The 23,159-nt window shown below is 45.0% G+C and overlaps 1 protein-coding gene across 2 annotated transcripts in view; it reads right to left on the bottom strand.

The window, feature by feature from the left end:
* Positions 1–23,159, bottom strand: part of EXOC4 (exocyst complex component 4) — a 585,849-nt gene that overhangs the window by 477,468 nt on the left and 85,222 nt on the right. For both annotated transcript variants that reach the window (XM_053255624.1, XM_053255625.1), the window contains one exon: positions 11,337–11,514. In XM_053255624.1, coding sequence (XP_053111599.1) covers positions 11,337–11,514 — 178 coding nt within the window. The remainder of the gene's footprint in view (positions 1–11,336; positions 11,515–23,159) is intronic.

The raw sequence follows: 23,159 nt of genomic DNA, 5'->3' as shown, positions 1-23,159 counted from the left end.
CTCGTTGTAATCACAGGGGTTTGTTCCAGGCTTCCCCGCACACTTCCCACTAAACTCCTGCAAAACTCCTACATCCTGTTTGCTATGCTCTCGGGCCTTCGCCTCTTATGTAGAGTAGTCTTCCAACTGAGACACAGGATGTGAGTCAAAGGAATGTGGGGCCTCTCCCAGCCCTAGCTGACTCCACCCGCTCCAGGCATGGACAACAAAGTAAAACACTGGAGCCCTAACAAATCCTAGCCCTGGGAAATTAGAACCCTAGCAAATAATACACACACACACACACACACAGACTAAGACCTTCCCCTTAAAGAGAAACAGCTCCTGAAAATCTCCACTCTTCCTGTTAGTTTGAAGGAGAAAAGGCTGGATGTTTAGAAAAGCTTGCTCACCTTGCTTACATGTATGGGCGCATAGCAAGCTGCACCCATGCCATGCTCACCTGGAGGAGGGATCAGGCGAAGATGGATTGTAGCACCGCCCTACCAAACGCTGTGTCTTTTCTGGCTTGGACATCCAGGGCGTAGTGCTGCACAAAGGAGTGTTTTGACACCCATGTAGCCGCCTGGCAGATGACATCCAAAGGAATGGACAAAGGCAGTGGAAGCCGCGACCACTCTCGTTGAATGTGCCCTGATGGAGAGCGGGAGAGGCTTTCTGGAAATCTGGTATGCTAGGGAGATGGTGCGGACCATCCATCTGGATATAGTCTGCGTAGAAGCCTGCTTGCCTCTGTTAGGTCCAGAGTGGAGTACGAAGAGAGAGTTGGAGGTGCGAAGGGCGGAGGTACGGTCGAAGTAGAAGGCGAGCGCTCTGCAAACATCAAGAGTGTGGAGACGTCGTTCGGCCTCAGTTGACAGCTCAGCGAAGAATGCAGGTAAAGGGATCGGTTGGGAGCGGTGAAACGAGGTGACTACCTTCGGCAGGAAGGCAATGTCCGGCCTAAGGACAGCTTTTTCTTTGTGGAAACTAGGTATGGCGGGTCAACTCTAAGTGCCCTGAGTTCACTGACCAACCTGGCTGAAGTGATGGCCATGAGAAAGGCTACTTTACAGGAAAGGAGGTTGAAAGAAATCGTAGCCATGGGTTCAAAGGGAGGGTACATGAGGGAGGAGAGCACCAAGTTCAGGTCCCAAGCCGGGGCCATGATTGGCAGGTCTGGATAGAGGTGAGTGAGTCCTTTAAGGAAACGCTTGACCGTAGGATGTTGGAACCACGATGGTGTAGACGGCAGGGAGTTAGCCACTATGGCTGTGAGATTAACGCACAAGGAAGGCATCTTAAGTCTGATCTCCTTGAGGGACAGTAAATATGAACAAACATGTTCTACAGAGATGGAGTATACGGGAATCTCCCTGTCCTTTAGAAAGTTCTGAAAGCGTGTCCACTTGTGGGAATAGGAGGTGACAGTAGAGGGTTTACGCGAGGCCTGGACTATTCTTTGTAGATCTGTGGGCAGGTTGGAACTATGTGCCAAGCTGTGAGATGGAGGCACTGTAAATCTGGATGGAGAAGGTGACCCCCTTGCAGGGAGAGGAGGTGAGGCGTGTGCGGGAAGCGGTGGTATCAATGGTTGGAAAGGCAGAGGAGGCCGGGAAACCAGGGCCTCCTGGGCCACCAAGGGGCAATGAGTATGCAACGCGGGTGGTCCTGGGAGATCTTTGAGGGACTTGAGGAAGTAGGGGAATTGGAGGGAAGGCATAGACTAGAAGTCCTGTCCGAGTCATGGCAAACATGTCCTCCAAGGAATTGAGTCCGATCCCGGACCTGGAGCAATATTGGTGGCACTGCACATTTGCCTCAGACGCGAAGAGGTCTATTTCCAGGAGGAACCAGCGGCGGAAGAAGGAGCGGAGCATGGGGGGATGTAGTTGCCATTCGTGTGATGTTGTTTGAGTCCTGCTTAGCCTGTCCGCCATGACGTTGTCTTGGCCCTGTATATGGACCGCCACATTTCCATGGCCAGGAACAGGAGGGAGCTAGAGGAGGTGCCGCCCTGCCTGTTCAGGTAAGCCTCGGCGGTAGTCTTGTCCGTTTGGACCAGGACACGGGAGCCCTGTATCGGGGGATGAAGGCTCTTAGGGCCTTGAAGATGGCTAACAGTTTGAGATAATTGATGTGGTGGGAGGCTTCGGTTGGGGACCAGATGCCGTGGATGTTGTGCTTGTTGGCGTGGGCACCCCAACCTTCCATGGATGCATCTGTGGTGAGTAGAAGGGCGTGACACGGTGGCTGGAAGGGGGAGCCGACGCTGAGGTTGGCAGGGTCCGACCACCACAGCAGGGAGTGTAGGACCCGAGGCGGGATCCTTAGGGTGTTGGTGAGGGAATCCTCGTGTGGAGAGAACACTGAAAGGAACCAGTGTTGAAGAGTCCTGGTCCGTAGACGGGCGTGCGGGACAACGTAGGTGGTGGAAGCCATGTGACCTAATAGGTGCTGAATTGTTCGTGCTGACTGACGTGGGTGGTAGTGGGATGACAAGTCCAGGATAGCTTGAATTCTGCGATTAGGCAAGAAAATTTTGGACTGAATGGAGTTGAAGAGGATTCCCAGAAATTCTATCGTTCTGGAAGGAGTGAGCTTCGACTTTTCGTAGTTCACCTGGAGGCCCAGGTTGGAAAGGAGGTTGATGACCCTGTGGAGGTCTCTGAGTAGAGATTGTGGGTTGTCGGTTACCACAAGCCAGTCATCTAGGTACGGAAAAATTTGAATGTTCTCTTGTTGCAGGGCTGCCACCACTGGAGCCATGCATTTGATGAACACCCGCAGCGCGGATGCCAACCCGAAAGGCAGGGCACGGAACTGGTAAGTGGTGTCCACTATCTGGAAGCGGAAGAAACGGCGGTGTTGAGGTCTGATGGTGATATGATAGTAGGCATCTCTGATGTCTATTAAGACAAACCACTGATTGCGGTGCAGAAGGGTGATGATGGTGGGAATGGTGACCATTCGAAATCTCCTATATGTGACACAGGAGCTCAACTCCTGGAGATCTAGGATGGGGCGAAGGTAGCCGTCTGGTTTGGGTACTGTGAAGTATCGGAAGTGGAAACCTGGGGATTGAGGGTTGTGAACCAGTTCTATTGCCCATTTTGTAAGTAGAGAGTCGACTTCTGTGAGGAGAGCAGGGGTGGCCGGGGTGAGGAGTGGGGAGTTGTACGGAGGAGTGGATGCAAACTCAACAGCATAGCCAACCCTCATGATGGTAAGGGCCCAGGAGTCAGAAGTGATGTTCTCCCAGGTGGAGATGAAGGGGGAACCTGGTGCCCCACCGGGGAGGGATTTGAGAGTCATTGTCTCTTAGTCTGGGGCTGTGGGCCCTTAGAGCGTTGCTGCTGCTTGAAGCCGGTGAAGTTGGAGCACTTTCTATATGGCTGGCACCTGGCGGAGCGAAAGGACTTGTCCTGTGGTTAGTAGTAATGGTGCTTAGAGGAGTATGGCTGTTGCTGCCATTTCTGAGGCTTGTAAGGCCGGGATGAGGATTGTTGAAAACCCATGGAATGGGCCGTGTTACATAGTTTCTGTACTTTCTGAAGTGTATAATCCATCTTCTCTCCAAACAGGGATGAGCCGTCAAAGGGAAGAAACTCCACCCTGGACCTAGCGTTGGGTGTAAGGCCAGAAGATCTGAGCCAGGCGTGCCGCTGAAGAGCGATGGAGGTTGCCATCACCTTAGTAGCGCCCTCTGTCAAATGACAGATTGCATGGAGTTCCTGTTTCGAGACTTGCGTGGCTTCATGCAGGAAGACTTTAGCAGGGCCCAGCTGTTCATCGGGCAAATGGTCCAAGAAGGGGGCAACATGATCCCACAAAAAAGACTGGTATCTGGCATAGTAGGCCTGATCATTTGTAATTCTGGTCAATAAAGACGAAATGGAATACAAACGCCAGCCAAACGTGTCAAGTTTCTTTCCTTCTTTGTCAGGCGGTGTGGATGAGGTATATCCACGGAACCTAGAGAATGAAGACTCTACTACAATGGAATCAATGGAAGGATGCTGCTTCAGAAAGGAGTCGTCCTGATCAGCAGAACCATGGACCTTATAAAAGGAATCGAGTTTTTCGACGTTTGGGGCAGGGAAGAGGGTTTTGACCAAGAGGCCTTGGTGAACTTGAGGATGGATGGGTTCAAGGGGAGTGATACCAAAGGACGAGCATCTTCTTCAATTAATTGAAAAAGGGGGTCCGGCTCGGATTTATCTGCTTGGGAAAGTTGAACACCCAGGGTGGTCGCCATACGGGAAACGAAGTCAGTATTTATCCTGAAATCTTCCGATGGAGAGCTGGGTCTAGGTTCCAAAATAAGTGTAGGGGGCGAAGAGCCCAACGATATCCTGTCCGAAATCGAGGATTCGAAGCTGAGTAGGAGGTGGGCTAGAATCTGGTGTGATCGTGGCCGTGGACGCCTGCATGGGGGAGTTTCTTGGCGGGACCCGTGGTGCAAGCAGAGACGTGGTTCGGGGTGGATGAGGAGGAGGGAGGATAGTTGCCTCCGAATGTGGATTAGGTATCGAAGCCGGTACCGAGGTCGACGGCTGGGGCAAGGTAGAGTGCCGAAAGGGGCGGTTCTGTAGCAGCCGAGGCTCAGCGGTGTTGGCGAACTTCCTGGTGGGCATAAAAGTAGTCTGCCTCCTCCTCAACCTGATGGGCGTAGCGGTCATTGAGGGCAGCTTCAAGTTCTCGATTGGACCATCAACAAGGCTGCTCTGGGGGAAGTTCTTTAGGCTCAGAATCCCGCTCGGATTCGTAAACAGGATCGTGGGGACTAGATGCATAAACCACCTCATTATCCAGGATGGTCTCTGTCTGGAGTGTACGGGATCGGTGTTAGGTATCGTACGTCGGTCTATGCTTTTTCTTAGGAGGTTCCGTGGAAGCATGACGGGCCTTCTTTCTCTTTTTCTTAATGGATTGAACCAAGCGCGGTTCAATGAGCACTGCTGTCAAGATCGACACTGCCATGGAACTCTTCGGTACCAAGGTCAAAACCCTAGCACGGGATTGACCAGTACATTGGCCTCTGGAGTGGTAACTGAAATCTCCGGTGGGGAGGAAACAGGCTGTAAGCCCTAGGCCAATGGAAAAGTGCTCGAAGGGGCCTACATAGTAGGCAGTTTATCCAAGCCCAAACACTTGAAGGCTTGTTCCCACAGCCAAGAACAAAGTCGAGAATCCCAATTCTTGCGCACCTGTTTGGTAAAGGCCGCACAGTGCGAGCATGAGCCAACTTTATGGGCCTCGCCCAAGCAGAAAAGGCAAAGTTTGTGGCCGTCGGTCAAGGGGATCTTCGATTTGCAGCGACCACACTGCTTAAAGTTTGTAGTCTTGGCCATAGGCCGGGAAAGAACCGGGGAAACCGCAACATGCTGGGCCAGAAGGCCACGATATAACAGCGAACACAAGAAAGGACTTCGAGGGGGGCGGTACCGAGGATAAAATAAAAACGCTAACTGGGGGGAATATTGAAAACAAAATATAGGGTAAAACCTGTTAGGGCAATACTCAACAGTGTAGTTTAGCAAGGAGTGCTCAACGATGTGTCTTCTATCACGGACGAAGAAAGACTAGAGAGCGAAGCCCGCGCAGCCACCTATATACTGAGGGGGCGGGGTTACCACCAAAATTTAAGAACTCTAGCTTGGAAGCTCCGATGTGGTCTCTGCGCAGGTGCAAAGCCCATTCGTGTAAAGCACAGAGACCACGTCGAAGAAGTGTAGCTGTCATATGATACACAAATTGGTTGCATTCACACTTCACATATTTAGGTCCACCCTCAAAATATCTTAGGTGTAAACCTGAACAATGAGACTTGTAAAGATGACTGCTAATGCTAAACACAAAAACCACGTATTTCAGTGAGATTCTTGGTCTCTGCTCGATTCTACCCTTCTTCTTCCTAGAATGCTGCCTGAAATAGCAACACTTTATGTAACTTGGTATGTAGAGATTTCAGAGAAGCCTCTCAATTGTGCCAAAAGAGTCTGCAACTCCATTAATCATATTATCCTGAAGCAGCTTATCCATGCTATTACATCTTTAACTGGAGGTGTCTTATTGTTCTTTTCAATCAAATATTTAGTACTGCAGTAATTATGATCCCAGTGAACTGCTAAATTAAAGAACTAAATTAGCAACATGCCTAAAATGTCAGGGAAAAATCTAATAGCTCTATTACTAGAGAATGGAGATACAGAGATGCATCTGGGAGACTTCTGCAAACACAAAGGGACCTCCAGTCTGAATGAAAGAAAGCCAGTTTCTCCTCTTTTTTCAGGCTTGAACAGAATACAGATAATTAGGGGAAATCACAAAGTGAATCCAATAAAAACCCCTGGCAAGGGAGGCCACTTTTTGTGAAATACTTTTGTACTCAGTTACACATCTGCATACAAAACATTAAATCTAATACTGACACATAGCAGGACCTTTTCAGTTGTAGCACCCAAATTATTTAACATCCTTAAACCTTCCCCTCTGAAATCAATGTGACTCAAGAGGATGTAACTTTGGCTAACTACCAATTACATCTTCCAGCAACCATAAAATAAAAAAAAATGTTTACAAGGTAAAATAAGAGTAAAAAGAAGCAGTCCAAAGGCTCTCTTTTAAAAATAGGTTTCCGAAGTCTCAGCAAGGAAGTATAGCAATGCGCCTCCTTTAGAAACTCATTCCAGAGCTTTGTGGCAAGCGACTACAGTGAAGGACCTGCTCCATTGCAGTGCTGATCCGATAGCCTTGCACAGAGGTATCCTACCCACCTATCTTGACTGGAACAGGTTCTGTATATCAGCGAATACCTCCAGTTAGCTATATTCTGCACAAAATGAAAACCACAAAAACAAGGCTTCCCCCATAGGTTTTCAAGCTAAAATGACAGGATGAGATGGGATGTGATGGTGGGCGGCGGGGAGGCAAAAAGTAGCAGCAGGCAGAAGGACACACACTCTGATCTTGCGTATTTGATTTCAGTCACCTATACCTTGGCCTCATTTTCCCCCTCTTTAGTATTCTTTTTTTCTCCATCCGTTAGTTATATAATTAAAGGCTTCATTATTTATTCATTTCAAATGTGTTAACAATTGCTTTCCATTACCCCAAGCCCTCCAAATAAAACTCCAAATGAAAAGATACAAAAATAAGATGGGTATTAATATGTCGGTGTTCTCTTGTACGCCCTCTAAGCTGAAATAACACATCCAAGAGGTAAATCACTCAGCATATCCTATAGGTGTGATTATGCTAATCTTGACAATTGCTCCTTCACCCAATTGCTGCCCACTACTCCCATCTGCTCACAAGAAGCATCAACACATCAACATTCAGGGAAGATTCAGACACCCACAAAACTAATCCCACCTGTCAGAACTATGCTTTATGTACTCTCTTTCAAAAGTATTAAAGTTGTCCTCAAATTATAAGTACTCAAGCTAAAGCTGTTAACAATTCAGTAATAGAACGATATTAAAATAGTAAGTTGCTTTGAACCTAAAAATGTTGTGCTATTCTAGGTGTCTGTCTGGCCTCAACATACATATTAGAACCAGTGGAGCTCACATGGATAGGCTGCAGTACAGAAGGCGAGGACCTATAGCTTAATGTTAGAGCGTATGTTTTGTATGCAGATGGTTCCAGGTTCAATTCCTGGGTGCTCCTATTAAAAAGACCAGGTAGCAGATGTTGGAAAAGACCCCGGAGACCTGCTGCAATCAGTGTAGACAGTACTGGGCTAGACAGACCAAGGATCTCCACTCTGTAACAGTCAGCATCTTATGTTCATATATTTTCAAAAGCATATCTATGGAGTGGCCTTATTGCTATCTCCGCAACTAGCTGAGATAACCAAGGAATGTCATGATATTGAATAATTGAACAATTATTGGTCAAATATGTAAAGTAACACTCACTATTTAAAACACTAATTTTATTCAAAAAGTGAAGAACACTGCATGTAAAAACCACAATCTTCTAAATCAACTTTTCTTTAGATCTAGGAGCCAGCCCTAGAGTCAGGCAAAAGACACATAACAAAATTACCAGACTAAGTGACAGTCATTGTTGAGTGGCAGGGAAATGAGTTTCTCTTTATCCCTTTTAGAAGTAATATACTTAGAACAGAAATAGGGCTGTCCATGACACATAATGATTTCTTTAATCACTACCTCTGAATACAGTATCCTAGTCTAGGAGCCACGGTTAAACTTCTAGGCCCCATGACTCCAGTCCCTCCCCAAAACTTTGAAAAGCACTCCACCAAATCACCTAGAGGCTCCTCTTTCCCCCTGGCAAACACTTACGGGTGCTGCAGCAGTCCTGACTCCCGGAATTATATAATGAGTGATTGCATGTGCTTGCTTCACACTTCATCCTGATCCTTCCCACCTCCTTGTTCTTGGCACTTCAGTAGCCTTGTCCATATATATTTACAAAATAACACAAGTAAGGGTTAAGTTTCAACTGTCAGGAGATTACAATGTGAATTTAGACAGCTGAGGAAAGGAAGGGAAACCTGCAAAGCTGGGAAGCAACCAGCCCACACTCCTGCCGTGGCTCTCAGGTGACGCTCTGATAAATAAGAAGATAAAACTGCCACTTTTTTTTAGCTTAATGAATTGTTTGACCATGGACAAAGAATTAGATAGTCAACCAAAGCTCTGACCCAACTTGCAGTCTATTACTGTAGGCATGTCAAATGGTAACCAACAGAAATGGCTTCCAAGCTCTGATCATTGCCAAATGCAGCTCTTACTTTACTTCTAATGATACTGTTCTTGTCCTGTCTCTTCCTGTGGACAAGACCCATGAGGTCTGGAAAGCAGCAACGCAACCCAATATGTACCAACTGTACTCATCCCCCAATATGACCTCACAGTCACCACCAGATCCTTAACAGAGGTGCAATGAGTTTAAATAGAAGCTCAGACCTGACAGTGTAGTACCCATACAGGTGCACAAGGTGTCCCATTTAGACTCCTATTCAGGAAGAGGAATCTTTAACTTAAGTATAGTCAGGACCAGTAGCCCACTAGCACACCAGGAATGGTATGTCACCAAGCCTAGTTACATAAACCCTCAAGGGCTGCCTGGAAGTTGCTGATGCAAGAGCTCCATAGACCAGATCCTAGTTCTAAATGCCTTCTGGACAGTTCCTTTCCTACTCAACACTTCACTCACTGACTGCTGATACTGCTGGACAGCTCCCTTGCTGTTCAGTTCTCTACTTGTCAGGGCTCCTCAGAACATCATTGGCTCTGCTAGACCATTGCTTTCCCTTGTCTAGAAGGATGGGAAGGTCAAGTTGCATCATAAGATGCATATAGATGCATATAGATATAAGTTGCATCATAAGATGCATATAGATGTATCAGGTGGTATAAAAATATGATTGATTGATTAATTGATTGATTGATTGATAAGCAAGCAGCACCAGAGGGCATGTACCTACACACCAGCTTAGAAAATGGCACACAAAGATCATTTTAGTCCTATAGTCCACACAACCAGAGGCTTCAGTCCATACTGAGTTACCCTATAAATCATATGCAACAGTAAACTGGGGCTCAGCATTGTATGTTGGAGGGTTGGGTGAGTCATTTGAATGTCCTGATTTCCTAATATTAAATCTTTGTTAACTGATCCCTATTTGACTTTTTAGAATCAAATACTAAGAACCAATAACAATATACAGTTCACAATAATATGTTCTGGTACCTGCTAGAAAAAGCAACATGAGAGCTCATCACATTTGCCCCATGCTAATTGTGTAAAATTTAAAAGAGGCACCTTTTTAAAGTGATGATTCTCTTTACTGAGCAAGGAGAGAGCAACTGGCCCTATCCATCCGCAACACAGCATCCCTCCAGTGGCTGTTGCTGGAGTCTATCTTATGTTTCCTTTTTAGATTTTGAGCCCTTTGGGGATAGGGATCTATCTTTATTTATTTTTATTTCTCTATGTAAACCACTTTAGAAATCTTTGTTGAAAAGTAGTATATAAATATTTGTTGTTGTCACCAGTTAGTTCAAAATACAAGATCAGAAACTGTAATGTTTCTATACTGATAACTTCAATATCTCCATAATCATCATCACATAGAAATTCTGAGCAAGCCCAGCCTCCAATATCAATTGGACTGACCTCCTCTGGATCTGTTTGGGCTCCATCTCTGCACCTTTTCTAATCTATCAGGCACAGATTTTAGGCGAAGACAGAGTATCCTTATTTTTGAGCATTCCCATGTAAGCTGGGTCACCTGGTTAAGCAATTAAATTTCTGCTAAGCTGTTAAGTATAGGTTTACTACAGACCTCAGTCCGTATCTCTAACTGAAACAAAGCCCAGGCTGGTTTAATCACCTTTGATCACATTCATCCCTTTCTACACCAATGAATCCCTTTCCTTCCCTCCTCCTCTTCTTTTCATGTCCCACTCTCTCGGCATCTACAACAAACTCCTTGGGGCAGGGACCTGTTTGCTTATGTGACACTGTGAAATGCTGGGTATATCAATGGCTTTTCTAAACAATAGCATATGTATTGCAAGCCTGCTACCTGCATTCTAGCCATTATGTAACATGCAAAAATAAATTCTTTTGAGTGCAACATCATGGTGTTGCCTTTGATTCTGCGATTTCCAGTGCTATTATGTTTGTTTAAAAGGTTCATATCCCACCTTTTTATCAAAATTCATTCACAAAGTGCCTAATGATTTTAAAAAAAACCCTAAAGCAAACAAAGTATGATAGAGTAAAAACATCATAGCAACATCACCTCATTAAAACTGAGGAATGCAGCACTGAATCTACCTCTTGTACAAAGACACCAAGTATGGATAGGGTCTGACAAACGAACGTAAGAAGGGTATTCCAGAGCCAAGATAGCATACCCCAACCAACAAGTTCCTTAATCCTTGTTGCCACCCATCTAATTTGGGGGAAGAGGAGCAGCAATCTGAGCAAAGCCTCTGTGAATCATCTTAAAAGTCAGGGAGGTTCATGTAGGAGAAGGCAGTCATCCTCCTATTTTACTATATTGTAGGAAAAACCCACAATCACAGATTCATAGACCAGTGACATCATGTCACAATACAAGTATTCCTAAATGGTGGTGAGTTGTGTGTGCATGTGTGTGTGTGGGGGGGGGGTGCCTCAAAGGAATGCTCAGTGGCATATCCTTGGCACATCGAGTTTGATCCTTAATGTTCACTGTTACCTATAATCTGATAAAATCCTCTCCCTGTGATTTATGTACTGGCTCACAAAAAGTGAAAGGCAGATCCAAAGCCTGTGCTTGAAAAATGTCATCACTGCAAATTGAGTGTGTACCTGTTTCAGCTTCTTACCTGCAAGACATCCTGGATTTTCACCCACACATCCGCCATGTCATACAACTTGATATCACCATCATACTGACTGGAGGGAGAAGCCACAGTCTGCTGAAGGTGCCCCAGGACAAGAGCATGAGCAGCAGCTACAGCATTGAATTTGTCAAAGAGGAGTTCAAGCAGTTCCAGAAGCAACCTAAAAGTCATTTTGAAAAATAAAAGAAAGTCTTCCATCATTTGATTACTTAATTTCTGTATGCATTTCAATGGTTAACAAGGTTAACAGAGCAGTATTACCATAAGTTCTTATGGGAAAGGAAGCAAATAATCCTCAAGAATGCAAATTAACTATTGCAGAAAACATTGTTTACTTGACCTGCCATCTCAAATATCCATCCTGAAAGGAAACAAAAACAGGGCCTAGAAAAGAGGGGCACTCTATCCCCTTTGGTAGGTGGGAGAAGGAACTAAAATTAGGATCAGTCAAGCAGCAGATTATCAAATAAAGGTAAAGGTAAAGTGCACCGTTGAGTCGGTGTCGACTCCTGGCAACCACAGAGCCCTGCAATTGTCTTCGGTAGAATACCGGAAGGGTTTAACACTGCCATCTCCAGTGCAGGATGAGATGATGCCTTTCAGCATCTTCCTATATTGCTGCTGCCTGATATAGGTGTTTCCCATAGTCTGGGAAACATACCAGCGAGGATTCGAACCGACAGCCTCTGGTTTGCTAATCAAGTCATTTCCCCACTGGCCTTAAAAGCTAGAAGGAAAAGTTGTTCACTTTCAAAAATTTGTGTGGAAGCAGGAGATCATTCCTCCATTTTGAGGGACCAAGCACACCTCACACAGTACATGTACAAGAGGATAAACTAACACATGGCCTGAGGCCCAGTTCCTACTTCCACAGCAATTATACCTAGCGTCCCCCACCAAGCCTTAAGCAAGATGTGGCAAAATGATTGCCTATGCTCTCACTCAAAAAGAAATGAAAATTGCTTCAAAATTGTGAAATATTACATGCTTCCGTTACACCTCTTTTTCAGTTCTCTATGTAATGCACAAGCTATATTAAAGTGCACAAGCTCCACAACTGTGAAGCTATGATAGCACCAAATGCATCATTCCTGCTAAGCAAAGGGGTGACACTGAGTAAAGAGGCACCTCTTAAAGTGGGGATTCTCTTCTATTTAGCAGAGGGAAAGCAACTGGTCCTATCCAACCCCAACACAGCATTCCTCCTGTGGCTGCTCTTGGTTTCTCCCTTATGTTTCTTTTTAGACTGTGAGCCCTTTGGGGACAGGGAACCAGTTATTTTTCTATGTAAACTGTTTGGAAAATTTTGTTGAGAAGTGGTATATAAATTGTAGTAGTAGTCATCATCATCTGACCAGTTGTGAGAGAGGTCACTGTACGAGCAAAGGTCACAATGCTAGCCTCTGGACCACTGAAGAGAGTGGTCGCCCAACAATACAAAAGTCAAATCCCCTTGATTTCGAATGTGGAAATATAATGAAGCACATTGAGTCATTTTAAATAACTTATTCTACCTCCTATTGGCTCTTCATCAGCTCAAAGAGCTATGACTTTGCTACAGGGCCAGACCTGAGGATCTACGCAGAGCCAGAGTGGTGTAATGGTTAGAGTGCTGGACTAGGACCGGGGAGACCCGATTTCAAATCCCCATTCAGCCATGAAACTAGCTGGGTGACTCTGGGCCAGTCACTTCTCTCTCAGCCTAACCTACTTCACAGGGTTGTTGTGAAAGAGAAACTCAAGTATGTAGTACACCGCTCTGGGCTCCTTGGAGGAAGAGCGGGATATAAATGTAATAACAACAACAACAATAATAATAATACTGCATACCACTAAACTGCTCAGCTTCTGATATATATGTAAGTTGGTGTTGCTTCATTCTGTCTAAAGAACTCTTATGAGACTCAAAAGCATTTTTATCCAAGGCAAGTTGGCCAAATAAAATCTATTTTCAGCTCTTTTGAGTCAACATTTGCAGTATCCAATGCTCCAACATTTGGACTGAAAAGAAGTAACTTGCTCCAGCATTTATCCTCTAATATGGTCCCTCTTTAGTGACGTTCGGAGGAAGGGCTTAAAACCAGGCATGTAAGACCAGAAACCTCAAGGCTCATCAGCTGCGCCAATTATCAAGATTTCGCTATTATACATCAGGTGCTTATTGCTATATCCTCATCAAAATGTCTCTCTCATTAGTAGTCCCTATGCCTTTTTTACAGCCCAATTATTTTAATTAATGTACCATGGCAAAACCTATAACTATTATGTGGTCAGGCAGCAACTTGCCACATCTGAAATTTACCATTACTTAGAAAACAGTACACCTCCAATGAATCTATTGCTGTTTACTTCATTAAACAGACAGATGCAAGTTTAAGAAACAGTTTCAGCATCAATGGAAGGCCAGACACCTAGATGACAACTTAGTTTCTATATTGTTAGAGTTAATCATGCAGAAAGCTCTTTTCATGCACAAAGCAAGGAAATAAAGAAGAATTCTGTCCTGAAGGGGTCAAAATATGTGCTTCAATGTACAGAAAGCAAAAGTTACAAAGGTCCTTGCTTTTACTGAGAACATTTCCAATAACTCATTTGAGCTATCTGAACTATTTTTGCAGATAATTGCTCTGGGTGTTCTTTTCATGCAAGCAACACAATGTTCAGTGAAATTGTACAACAGTTTCTGAATCTGAGTGCACATAGAGAGTCACCACCATGGCACGGGCAAGAGGGTGCTATGGAGCACACTATGCTGGTATGGCTCAACCACATCAAGAAGCCCTGTAGCAAAAACAGAAACTTTGGCATGACTGCCACACATTAACTATGTGACAGTTTCATCTGAAGCCCTAGAGACTTAAAACTCCTTTTAAGTGGAAGCCGTGTCAGTGCAGTAGTCCTGTAGTATCTACCTACTAGACTTGTGCATGACCCAAAAAGTTGGATTCCAAGCCAACCTGACAGCAAGACTGGCAGGAGGGGCCATGCGACTCCCTCCCAGCTGTTATGTTGCATGTGTCAGATTCAGGCCAGTAGGTACTTCAACATGTCTGTTGGATCCTCCCTGCCCTGCCCTCTCCTCCTCTGCTACCTAGAACATGGGTAGGGGTATGTGACCGGCTGCCTTGTTTCCTCTCAGCTAGCTGCTTGCGTTGCCAGCTGAGGCTTTATTATCAAAAGTGATTTTTAAAAAAAGAATTAGTTGGCCCACTAGGTGCCTGAGTGTCCTGGGTAATCCCAGAAGCAGCTGGATTGCTCAGGCACCCAGTAGGACAGCTTTTATTCAAAGACCCTGGATGGCCATGCCCTCACCTCTCACTGTGGAAAACAGAATGCTGGACTAGACAGGCCTTGGGCCTGATCCAGCAGGGCTGTTCTTAAGGTACAAGTCAGAGAAGGGTACTACAGCTCCTCAGCCCAGTTTGACCAGGGGAACCAACAGGGACAAGGCTGGTGTTATGTAACTGGCGCTTCAGTCTTGACTCCTCAAGCTGAGGAACAGTTCAGATTGCTCTAGGAATGTGTGTGTCACACTGTGCCCAACTTCCCTTCCCCTAAATTGCCACTTTCTGTAACTTAACCATCTGTACCTACTTCTGGCCCTTCTGACCTCTGATTGCAACACTGAAGCTTAACTTCCGTCTGTTTCCTGACACCAACTACTGCGGAAAACCCCTCATAGAGAACTTAAAAACAGGAGTGATTACTGGGAAGAAGTGAACATAGAGACAAGCAGATGGTGCAGGACTAAGAATCATACAATGATTGGGGGTGGGGGTGGAGAATGTGGTTGCAGTTTTCCATCAATACTATACATGCCCCACTCCACGTAAGCAAGCTATCAAAAGATTATTATGAACATTTTATTTTGCTTACAATTTTGAATGTCCTCATTCTGACACTACAGGACATGCTGAATAGAAGTCCTCAAGTGACACTCTATTACAGTAATTATCTCAACCAAATATCATGCTTCTCCTTCAATCTAAAACAGTTCCCTTTGTCCAACACACTTGAAGTGGCCCTAAAGCTCTCATCAACTTTGCAGCCATTCTTTCTGGACCTTTTCTAAACCTGTTATGCCATTTTTGAGACAAGGTGACTGAAAGCCAAATATAGTCAGAGGGACAGAGATGAGCCCAAGACCATTGCAAATAGGAATCCTTTCCTCTCATTCGCCTACACAATGACATTTATTTTGTTTCTTTTAAGGATAAGTGACCTCCACTGCACATCTATCTGCACCGACAAAGGTCCAATTGGGCAGTTTGACAGTCCAAGTTCATAGCATTGCCATAAAAACACAGTAAACATGTCGACAGAAAGTGACACACGCCCTGAGGCTGCTCCTCATATTTGGGCAATAAATAGGAATAACTTGATGCAAGATGACTGCTGATACTTCAACAAGGTCACCAGTGGTGATTCACTATGCAGTTGTCAACATGCTTTTCTAGCTCAGGCTAACCTTACGCACTGTAGCATCAGCAAGAGTCAGAAAGGGCAGATGCATAAAATGGACAAAGTAACAAAAAGTTGGCATAGTCTGCAAGGGATTTGGTCTGTACCCCTGCATCATGCAGGGCTGCAACAGACCAAGTTTAAAACTTAGGTGCATAGACAGGATGGTTATGCATCCAACGCAACCTGAATCCCATTTCTCTACACATGCCTATGACTTCATCTTGTTTATCTGGGCTGCAATCAACAATGCTGCAGGACCCATATGGGCCATGCTTAAAGCCACATTGCACATTATCTTTCGTACACGTACATCTGAGATTGTATGTATGCAGTCAAAATGTAATGTGTGAACACATGTGTGTGTCACACACCTGCAGAGCCTTCCCTACCATACATCATGTACCTTTGATAACACAATATTGAGATCAAACAACTTTTTATAAAAGTTACTTTTGTAAACTATATTTTTCCATACAGATCTTTGTAACTGAAATCTTTTCATAGAGCTCTTTCTCTACTTCTGATTCTGCTTTATAATATTCAATAATATTTGGTTATTAGCTTCCTTTAGAGGATGAAATAAATTCCTGCCAAACAGGACCTTTGGAGACAGGACAGGAATCCCCTATGTTCATTAGCACCAACACATGAGATTTTCTTTTTCCTGTCAGAACCTTTTGCAGTAACTTTGTTGGTTTTGATTCTATTTCAATTCATTTTTAAAAGCAAACCATGGTTGACTTCTAGTCAAATGAAAGTGCTTTTATGTCTCATTGATCTAAATAGGAGAGATTTGTGCACATGTTCAACTTTATCATGGAAATCAATATGAAGTGGCACGCTCTAATATTCCACAGTAAAATACATGATACTGTTGACTGGATCATATGAGCCAGCATAGCATAGTGGTTAGTGTGTTGAACTAGGACTGGGAAGACCCGAGTTCAAATCCCCATTCAACCATGAAACTCACTGGGTGACTCTGGGCCAGTCATGTATTTCTCAGCCTAACCTACCTCACAGGGTTGTTGTGAGGATAAAAATAAGCATAAAAATAAGACAAAAATAAGCATGAGCTCCCTGGAGGAAGAGCAGGATATAAATGCAAAAAATAAAATAAAATAAATAAGTATGTATGGTTCTGTATTTTAGATAAAATTTTGTGGATCTATGTATAAACTGCCATCAATGTGTGGTGCAGTGGGGAACATTAGGAAGGTGAAACAACAGGTTTGAGCATTTGACCCTTGACATCAGCTGCCCCACGAACCTGTGAAACGCTACAGTCTGTCTTAAGGCTATATGACATTTAAAAATATGTCCAAGTCACTGAGGAAGACTACATGGTTGGAATCTATTTAGCAAGACAAAAATGATCCTTTTGTTAATAAAGATTAATTCCATTTATAATTGTTAACAAACATTTCTGTTATTCTATAGAATGTCTTTAATTGATCTTAGACTCTTTTCTCCCTTCCATTTTCGCTTTTTGAGTTTGGTATTGTTTCTCTTTTACTTTTATGTGAACACAGTCTAGGTACAATTCATGGATCCACAGAGCAACATCTATATTTCAGTAATAGTTCAGAAACTTAAGCTAACTACATTCTAAGACGAAAGGCAAAGTAATGTTATCCTTTCCATTGTACCTTATCATACCAAGCCAAGGGATGATAAGGTACAATGCATTAGATTAGCATTAGATTTTTCCTCCAACAGATCCTTCTCTAAGAAATGAAAACAGACTATTCCTTATTTTCCCACATCCTTTTAAAAATACACCTATGAAAAAATTAGGCTCTCCATATGGTATGCCCAGCTTGAAAGTTCAACCACAAGAGCAGAAAAAACTAATGAGATTCTACGACAACCTTACTATCACAACTATTCCTAGAATTTCACAATTATTTAAAAACCAGTGCTGTCCTCTAGAGCCGTGTTTCTCAACTACTGGACCGTGGACCAGTGCCGGTCAGTGAGGAGTTGAGTGCCAGTCCGGTTGAATTAACCCCCGCTCCGCCCCCCCCAAAAAACCAATTTTGAGCCGATGGGGGCCACTGCCAGGAGCTCTCTGGAGCACATTTCTAGGCAAGCAGCCCTCGCTGCTGGGATAACGTCCATTTCACTTCCTTGAAATGAATGTTAACCCTGCAGGCAAGGGCTGTCTGCCTAGAAATGAGATTCAGAGAGCTCGCCCAGGCTCCATGGATCCTGCGCCCCGCCCCCTTTGCTCGTGATCAATGCCATCCTTAACAATTTCTTAGCCAAATCTGGGAGGCTGAGCTGCAAATTTGGTGTGCCAAACAAATGCCTTCAGCTTGCAGGAATCTCTCTCTCTCTCCCTCTCCCTCTCTCACCCCCCTCCAGGAGTAACATTCAAGAAGGCAACTAAATAATGCTGCAGCCACGTCTGTCAGGCAGCAAGCATACTTGCAGGAAGCAGCTTCTACTGAAGGGCAGGCCTACATATATTATTTCATGCTAGGGATTCCATCAATTGAAGGCAGCCTTAAGAATGCAAAAGAAGGGGAAAAATTATGAAGCATCCCACCATGGAGGCAGAAACTCTGAGAGGCTGAGCTGCTTCATACACGCACACTCACACAAAGTCAAGGATGCAACCTCTGCATGGTGCACAGAGATTTGAAACTGATGCTGATCCCAGTATTTGAGGAGCTCCCTGGCAAAGAAAGAGGCAGAGAGAGGAAGTGCCTTTAAAAAGCAACGTTTCTCATCCCAGCTGGGCTCTCCCTGAGTATTGCTGCTGAGCTGAACCCAGCCCTCCATGTGACTCCTGCTGGGCAAGAAGCGGTGCAAAAGTCCAAGCAGGCGAGCAACACCAGGCTGGAGGTGGTTGCTGCTGGACGTCTTCCTTCCCCCTCCACTTCCCCCTCCACGGGGTTGCAAATGTGGCCCACTAATTTAAACACTGCTCGCTCCTTGCATGAGACTGCAAGGCGGGAGGGGGAGGGAGGGGGCAACAGCCTCAGCAGCAGTTTCCACAAAACCCAGCCTCAGCGGATTCTAGCCACAACCTAGGCTGGAGCCGCTGGACGACGCCTCTTGGTTAACTTTGCTTGCCCTGGCGTGCATCTTGCACTGCAAATTTTGCTGGCTTGCACTGCAGATATAACCGCCCGCTAGATTTGCAGGAGGAGTCCGCACGGTTACCTAAGGGAATTTCCTGAGGTTCTCAAACTTTTAACTATAAACCGGCTGAATATTTAGACCAGATCTTGATACCAAAATTTAGGAAATTTCTGACCCTCGAGTGACTGAACGTTCTCCCTTGATGGTAAATTCAAACGACTTCCTTATGATCAGCACTGTTGTCCCTGTGGCTCAAGGGATATAGAGTCTATCACTCATGTTATTCTTTATTGCCAGTTTTATAAGGATGCTCGCACCAAATTTATTGCTCCTATTTTAGCCATTTATCCTGGTCACACAGACGAATTTTATTTGGAAATTATGCTGGCCAATTTTAAACCTGTAATTTCAGATAATGTGGCAAAGTTCTGTTTTGTGGCGTCAAAGCTCCGTAAAGACTGTATCAGTAATTTGAATAGTTTGTGATTTTGTAAACTTTTGAAATTTTTGAATTTTCTTATCAGTGCTATTAATTGTGATTGTTCGTTAATCTTGTTTTTGTTAATCGCAATAAACTTACTACTACCGCCCCCGCCCCACTGTGGCGAAGAGAACCCAGCTCTGAGCCTGCTTTCTATAGCAAAACTAATTGCACTGGCATGGGTAACACCAAAGGTATCAGGATTGCTTTTAAGTGAGGAGCAGGTTAGAGGGCTTGACCTTTGCCCGCCCCGCCCCCACCCTGCTTGACTGGACCTTAACATCTAGCTCCTGCCGGGCTGCATCCCCACCTTTCTGCCCAGACGAGGAGCTGCCTGTCAGCTTGCTGTGGTGTTCCAGCCTCAGAGTTCCAGCTGTTGCCTTCAGAGTGCCTGATATGTAACACCTGCTGCTAGCCGTGCAGCCTCTCGTGGCAGGAGGAGCTGCTGGGCTTCAGAGGCATATAAAGTAATGAAGGCACGCCTGAGGCGTGGCCGGCGGCCTGCCTGTAGGTGGCCACCAAAGGGGGCCGGAATTTGGGGCTGGGCTTTCGGGGTGGGACTGAGGGAGCTGACCTGGCATGTATAACTGAGAACTGGTTTGGGGAGGAGAGTGGTCTAGTGTGGGCTCCGCTTCTCCCTCCAGGTCACTCTGTTGTGGAGCAGGTTAAGGGAAGTGGGCAGAGGGGGGTGGGTGGAGTGGCTGTGGTCCACAAGAAGACCATCTCCCTTACCAGGGCCCCTGGTAAGACAGTTGACTTACATGGGTGTGTATTTCTGAGGCTGGCAACTACGGATAGATTGGGGATTCTGCTGGTGTACCATCCACCCAGCTGCCCGACTCCCTAACTGAGCTGATGGAGCTGGTTGTGGAGTTGGTGTTGGAGTCTCCCAGGTTTTTGGTGCTTGGGGACTTCAATATCCACTTTGGGGCTGGCTTGTCTGCTGCAGCTCAGGAGTTCATAGTCGCCATGACAACTATGGGCCTTTCCCAATTAGTTTCTGAACCAACTCATGTGGCCGGCCACACGCTCAATATGGTCTTCTGTTCAAATCAGGGGGGTGTTCCATGGGTGGGGGATCCAGTAGCTTCCCCATTGTAATGGACAGACCACTACCTGGTTAAGGCTGGTTATCACGGTCACAATCCACCCCTGCAGGGGTGATGGACCTATTAGGATGGTCCGCCCCAAAAGGCTGCTGAATCCAGTAGGTTTCCAAAAGGCCTTGGAGGGTTTTGAAGTTGGTGCGGCCAGTGATTCTGTCGATGCCCTGGTGGGAACCTGGAAAAGAGAACTCACCAGGGCAGTAGACACGATTGCTCCTAAGCGTCCCCAGACTGGCTTCAAAAATGGCCCCCGATATACCGAGGAGTTGCAAGGGCTGAAGCAGGTGGGTAGGTGACTGGAACACAAGTGGAGGAGAACTCGGCTTGAATCTGACAGGATGCAGCATAGGACCCATTTGAAAGCTTACACAGTGGCGGTGCATGCGGCAAAAAAGGGATTTTGGTCAGTGCGCATTGCGTCCGTGAGTTCACATCCATATAATTTTTGCTCCTTCTGTTGCAAATCAGTTCCCCGAGGCGCTCTGCGAGGGAGAACAAAGCTGAATCCAAGCAACACGGAGGTGCTCATTGTAGGGGCTCAGAATCTGAGGGATGAGTTAGATCTCCCTGTCCTGGATAGGGTCACACTACCCCGGAAGGAGCAGGTACACAGCTTGGGGGTACTACCTGACCCAGGCCTCACCCTGGTATTTCAGGTGGAGGCCATGGCCAGGAGTGCTTTCTATCAGCTTTGGATAATTTGACAGCTGCGTCCATTCCTTGAAGAGGACAACCTCAAAACAGTGGTGCACCAGCTGGTAACCTCCAGGCTTGACTACTACAATGCACTCTACGTGGGGCTGCCTTTGTAAATAGTTTGGAAACTTCAGTTAGTTCAAAATGCGGGAGCCAGGCTGGTCTTTGGGGCAACTCGGAGAGACCATATTATGCCTGTTTCGAAACAGTTGCACTGGCTGCCGATACGTTTCCAGGCAAAATACAAAGTGCTGGTTATTACTTTGAAAGCCCTGAACGGTTTAGGCCCTGGTTACCTTAGAGAGCGTCTTCTTCTGCATGATCTCCACCACACGTTAACATCATCTGAGGAGGTCCATCTCCAGTTACCACCAGTGCATCTGGTGGCAACTCAGAGGTGGGCCTTCTCTGTAGCCGCTCCTGGACTGAGGAATGTGCTCCCTGCAGAAATTCGTAATTTGAACTCCTTATTGGTTTTTAGGAGAGCCCTTAAGACCTATCTGTTTAGTCTGGCCTTCCAGGGTTTTTAGATTGTTGTAGGGTTTTTTTAATGTACCTGTTCTTTAAGGTTTTTAAACTGTTTTATTAAACAATACCATGTTTTATGGTATTTTATTTTTTTAATTGTTGATTGATTTTAACTGTCTGTTTTATTTGTAAACCGCCCTGAGCCAATTTTCGAAGGGTGGTATAAAAACTGAATGAATGAATGAAAAAAATGAATAAATAAAAAGAAAATGTTTGCCCTCCCATGCAGTTACTGTCCATCATTAATGGGTACAATGAAAGACATTGCGGCTCACGCACCAGCCTGGAAACCCCACAATATCAGTTACAACCCAAGCTTGTAATTAGAATGCTTTTAACGTTAATGATTTTAATGCTTATGATATTATTTTAGTTCGCCCAGAGATGCAAGTTTTGGGAGGTAGAGAAATCTGTTAATTAAACAAACAGACCTAAACTTGAAACCCCTTTGCTAACTGCTGGTCTGGGAAACTGCGCACGAAGAATGTACCCGTCTTTGACCCCAAAAAGATTGAGAAACACTGCTCTAGAGGGCTCATAGTGCCTTCTCATTACACATGTCCCAGAGTAGTGATCTTCTGAAACCATTATACTGGTTTTCACCAGTACATCCCTGTACATATTACAGTTCTCTTACTACATTCTATGATGTAATTGGTGGGGGGCAGTCATCTCTAAGCAGCAGGCATATTAGCAAATGTTGTATTGTTCATACTTTAGTGTTTTTTTAAAAATTAATTATTAATGTAATGTAATTTTTAATGTTGCCTGTTTGCATGTTGTTGTGCACCGCCTGGAGTCTTCGGAGTGGGTGGTATATTAAATGTCAATAATAATAATAATAATAATAATAATAATAATAATAATAATAATAATACGAGAAGAAAGAAAAACAAGTCAAACAACATAGCAATACCAGGGGATAGCAGAATAGAAGAAAAAGAAATAGAAAAAATCACAAAATACAAAGATCTACAAATTGAAATTGAAAGGCTGTGGCAGAAAAAGACCCAAATAATCCCAGTGGTAATTGGCGCCCTGGGTGCAGTCCCAAAAGACCTTGAAGAGCACCTCGACACCATAGGGGCCACAGAAATCACCATCAGCCAATTACAAAAAGCAGCTTTACTGGGAACAGCCTATATTTTGCGACGATATCTATAATAACCAACAGTATTGATGATAAAATTCATCTATCCAAGGTCCTTGGGAAGCACTCAATGTCTGGATAAAACAAACCAGTCAATAACACCTGTCTGACTGTGTAAACAAGAAATAATACTTCATCATTATAGTCACTGAGAACAGCCACTCTTTTCTAGGGATGTGCACAGAATTGCAGCAGGGCGGTTCGAAGGAGGCGGGGGTCTCCCTTTAAGAGTGGGGGGAGGGTGCACTTACCCTTCCTGCCACTTTCCCTCCACCAGCGTTAGTTTTTTT

This window comes from Hemicordylus capensis, chromosome 5, assembly GCF_027244095.1.
Source record: "Hemicordylus capensis ecotype Gifberg chromosome 5, rHemCap1.1.pri, whole genome shotgun sequence".
NCBI classification, from domain to species: Eukaryota; Metazoa; Chordata; class Lepidosauria; order Squamata; family Cordylidae; genus Hemicordylus; species Hemicordylus capensis.
The sequence above is the reverse complement of the archived record's forward strand: the minus strand, read 5'-3'. Positions and strand labels throughout refer to the sequence as shown.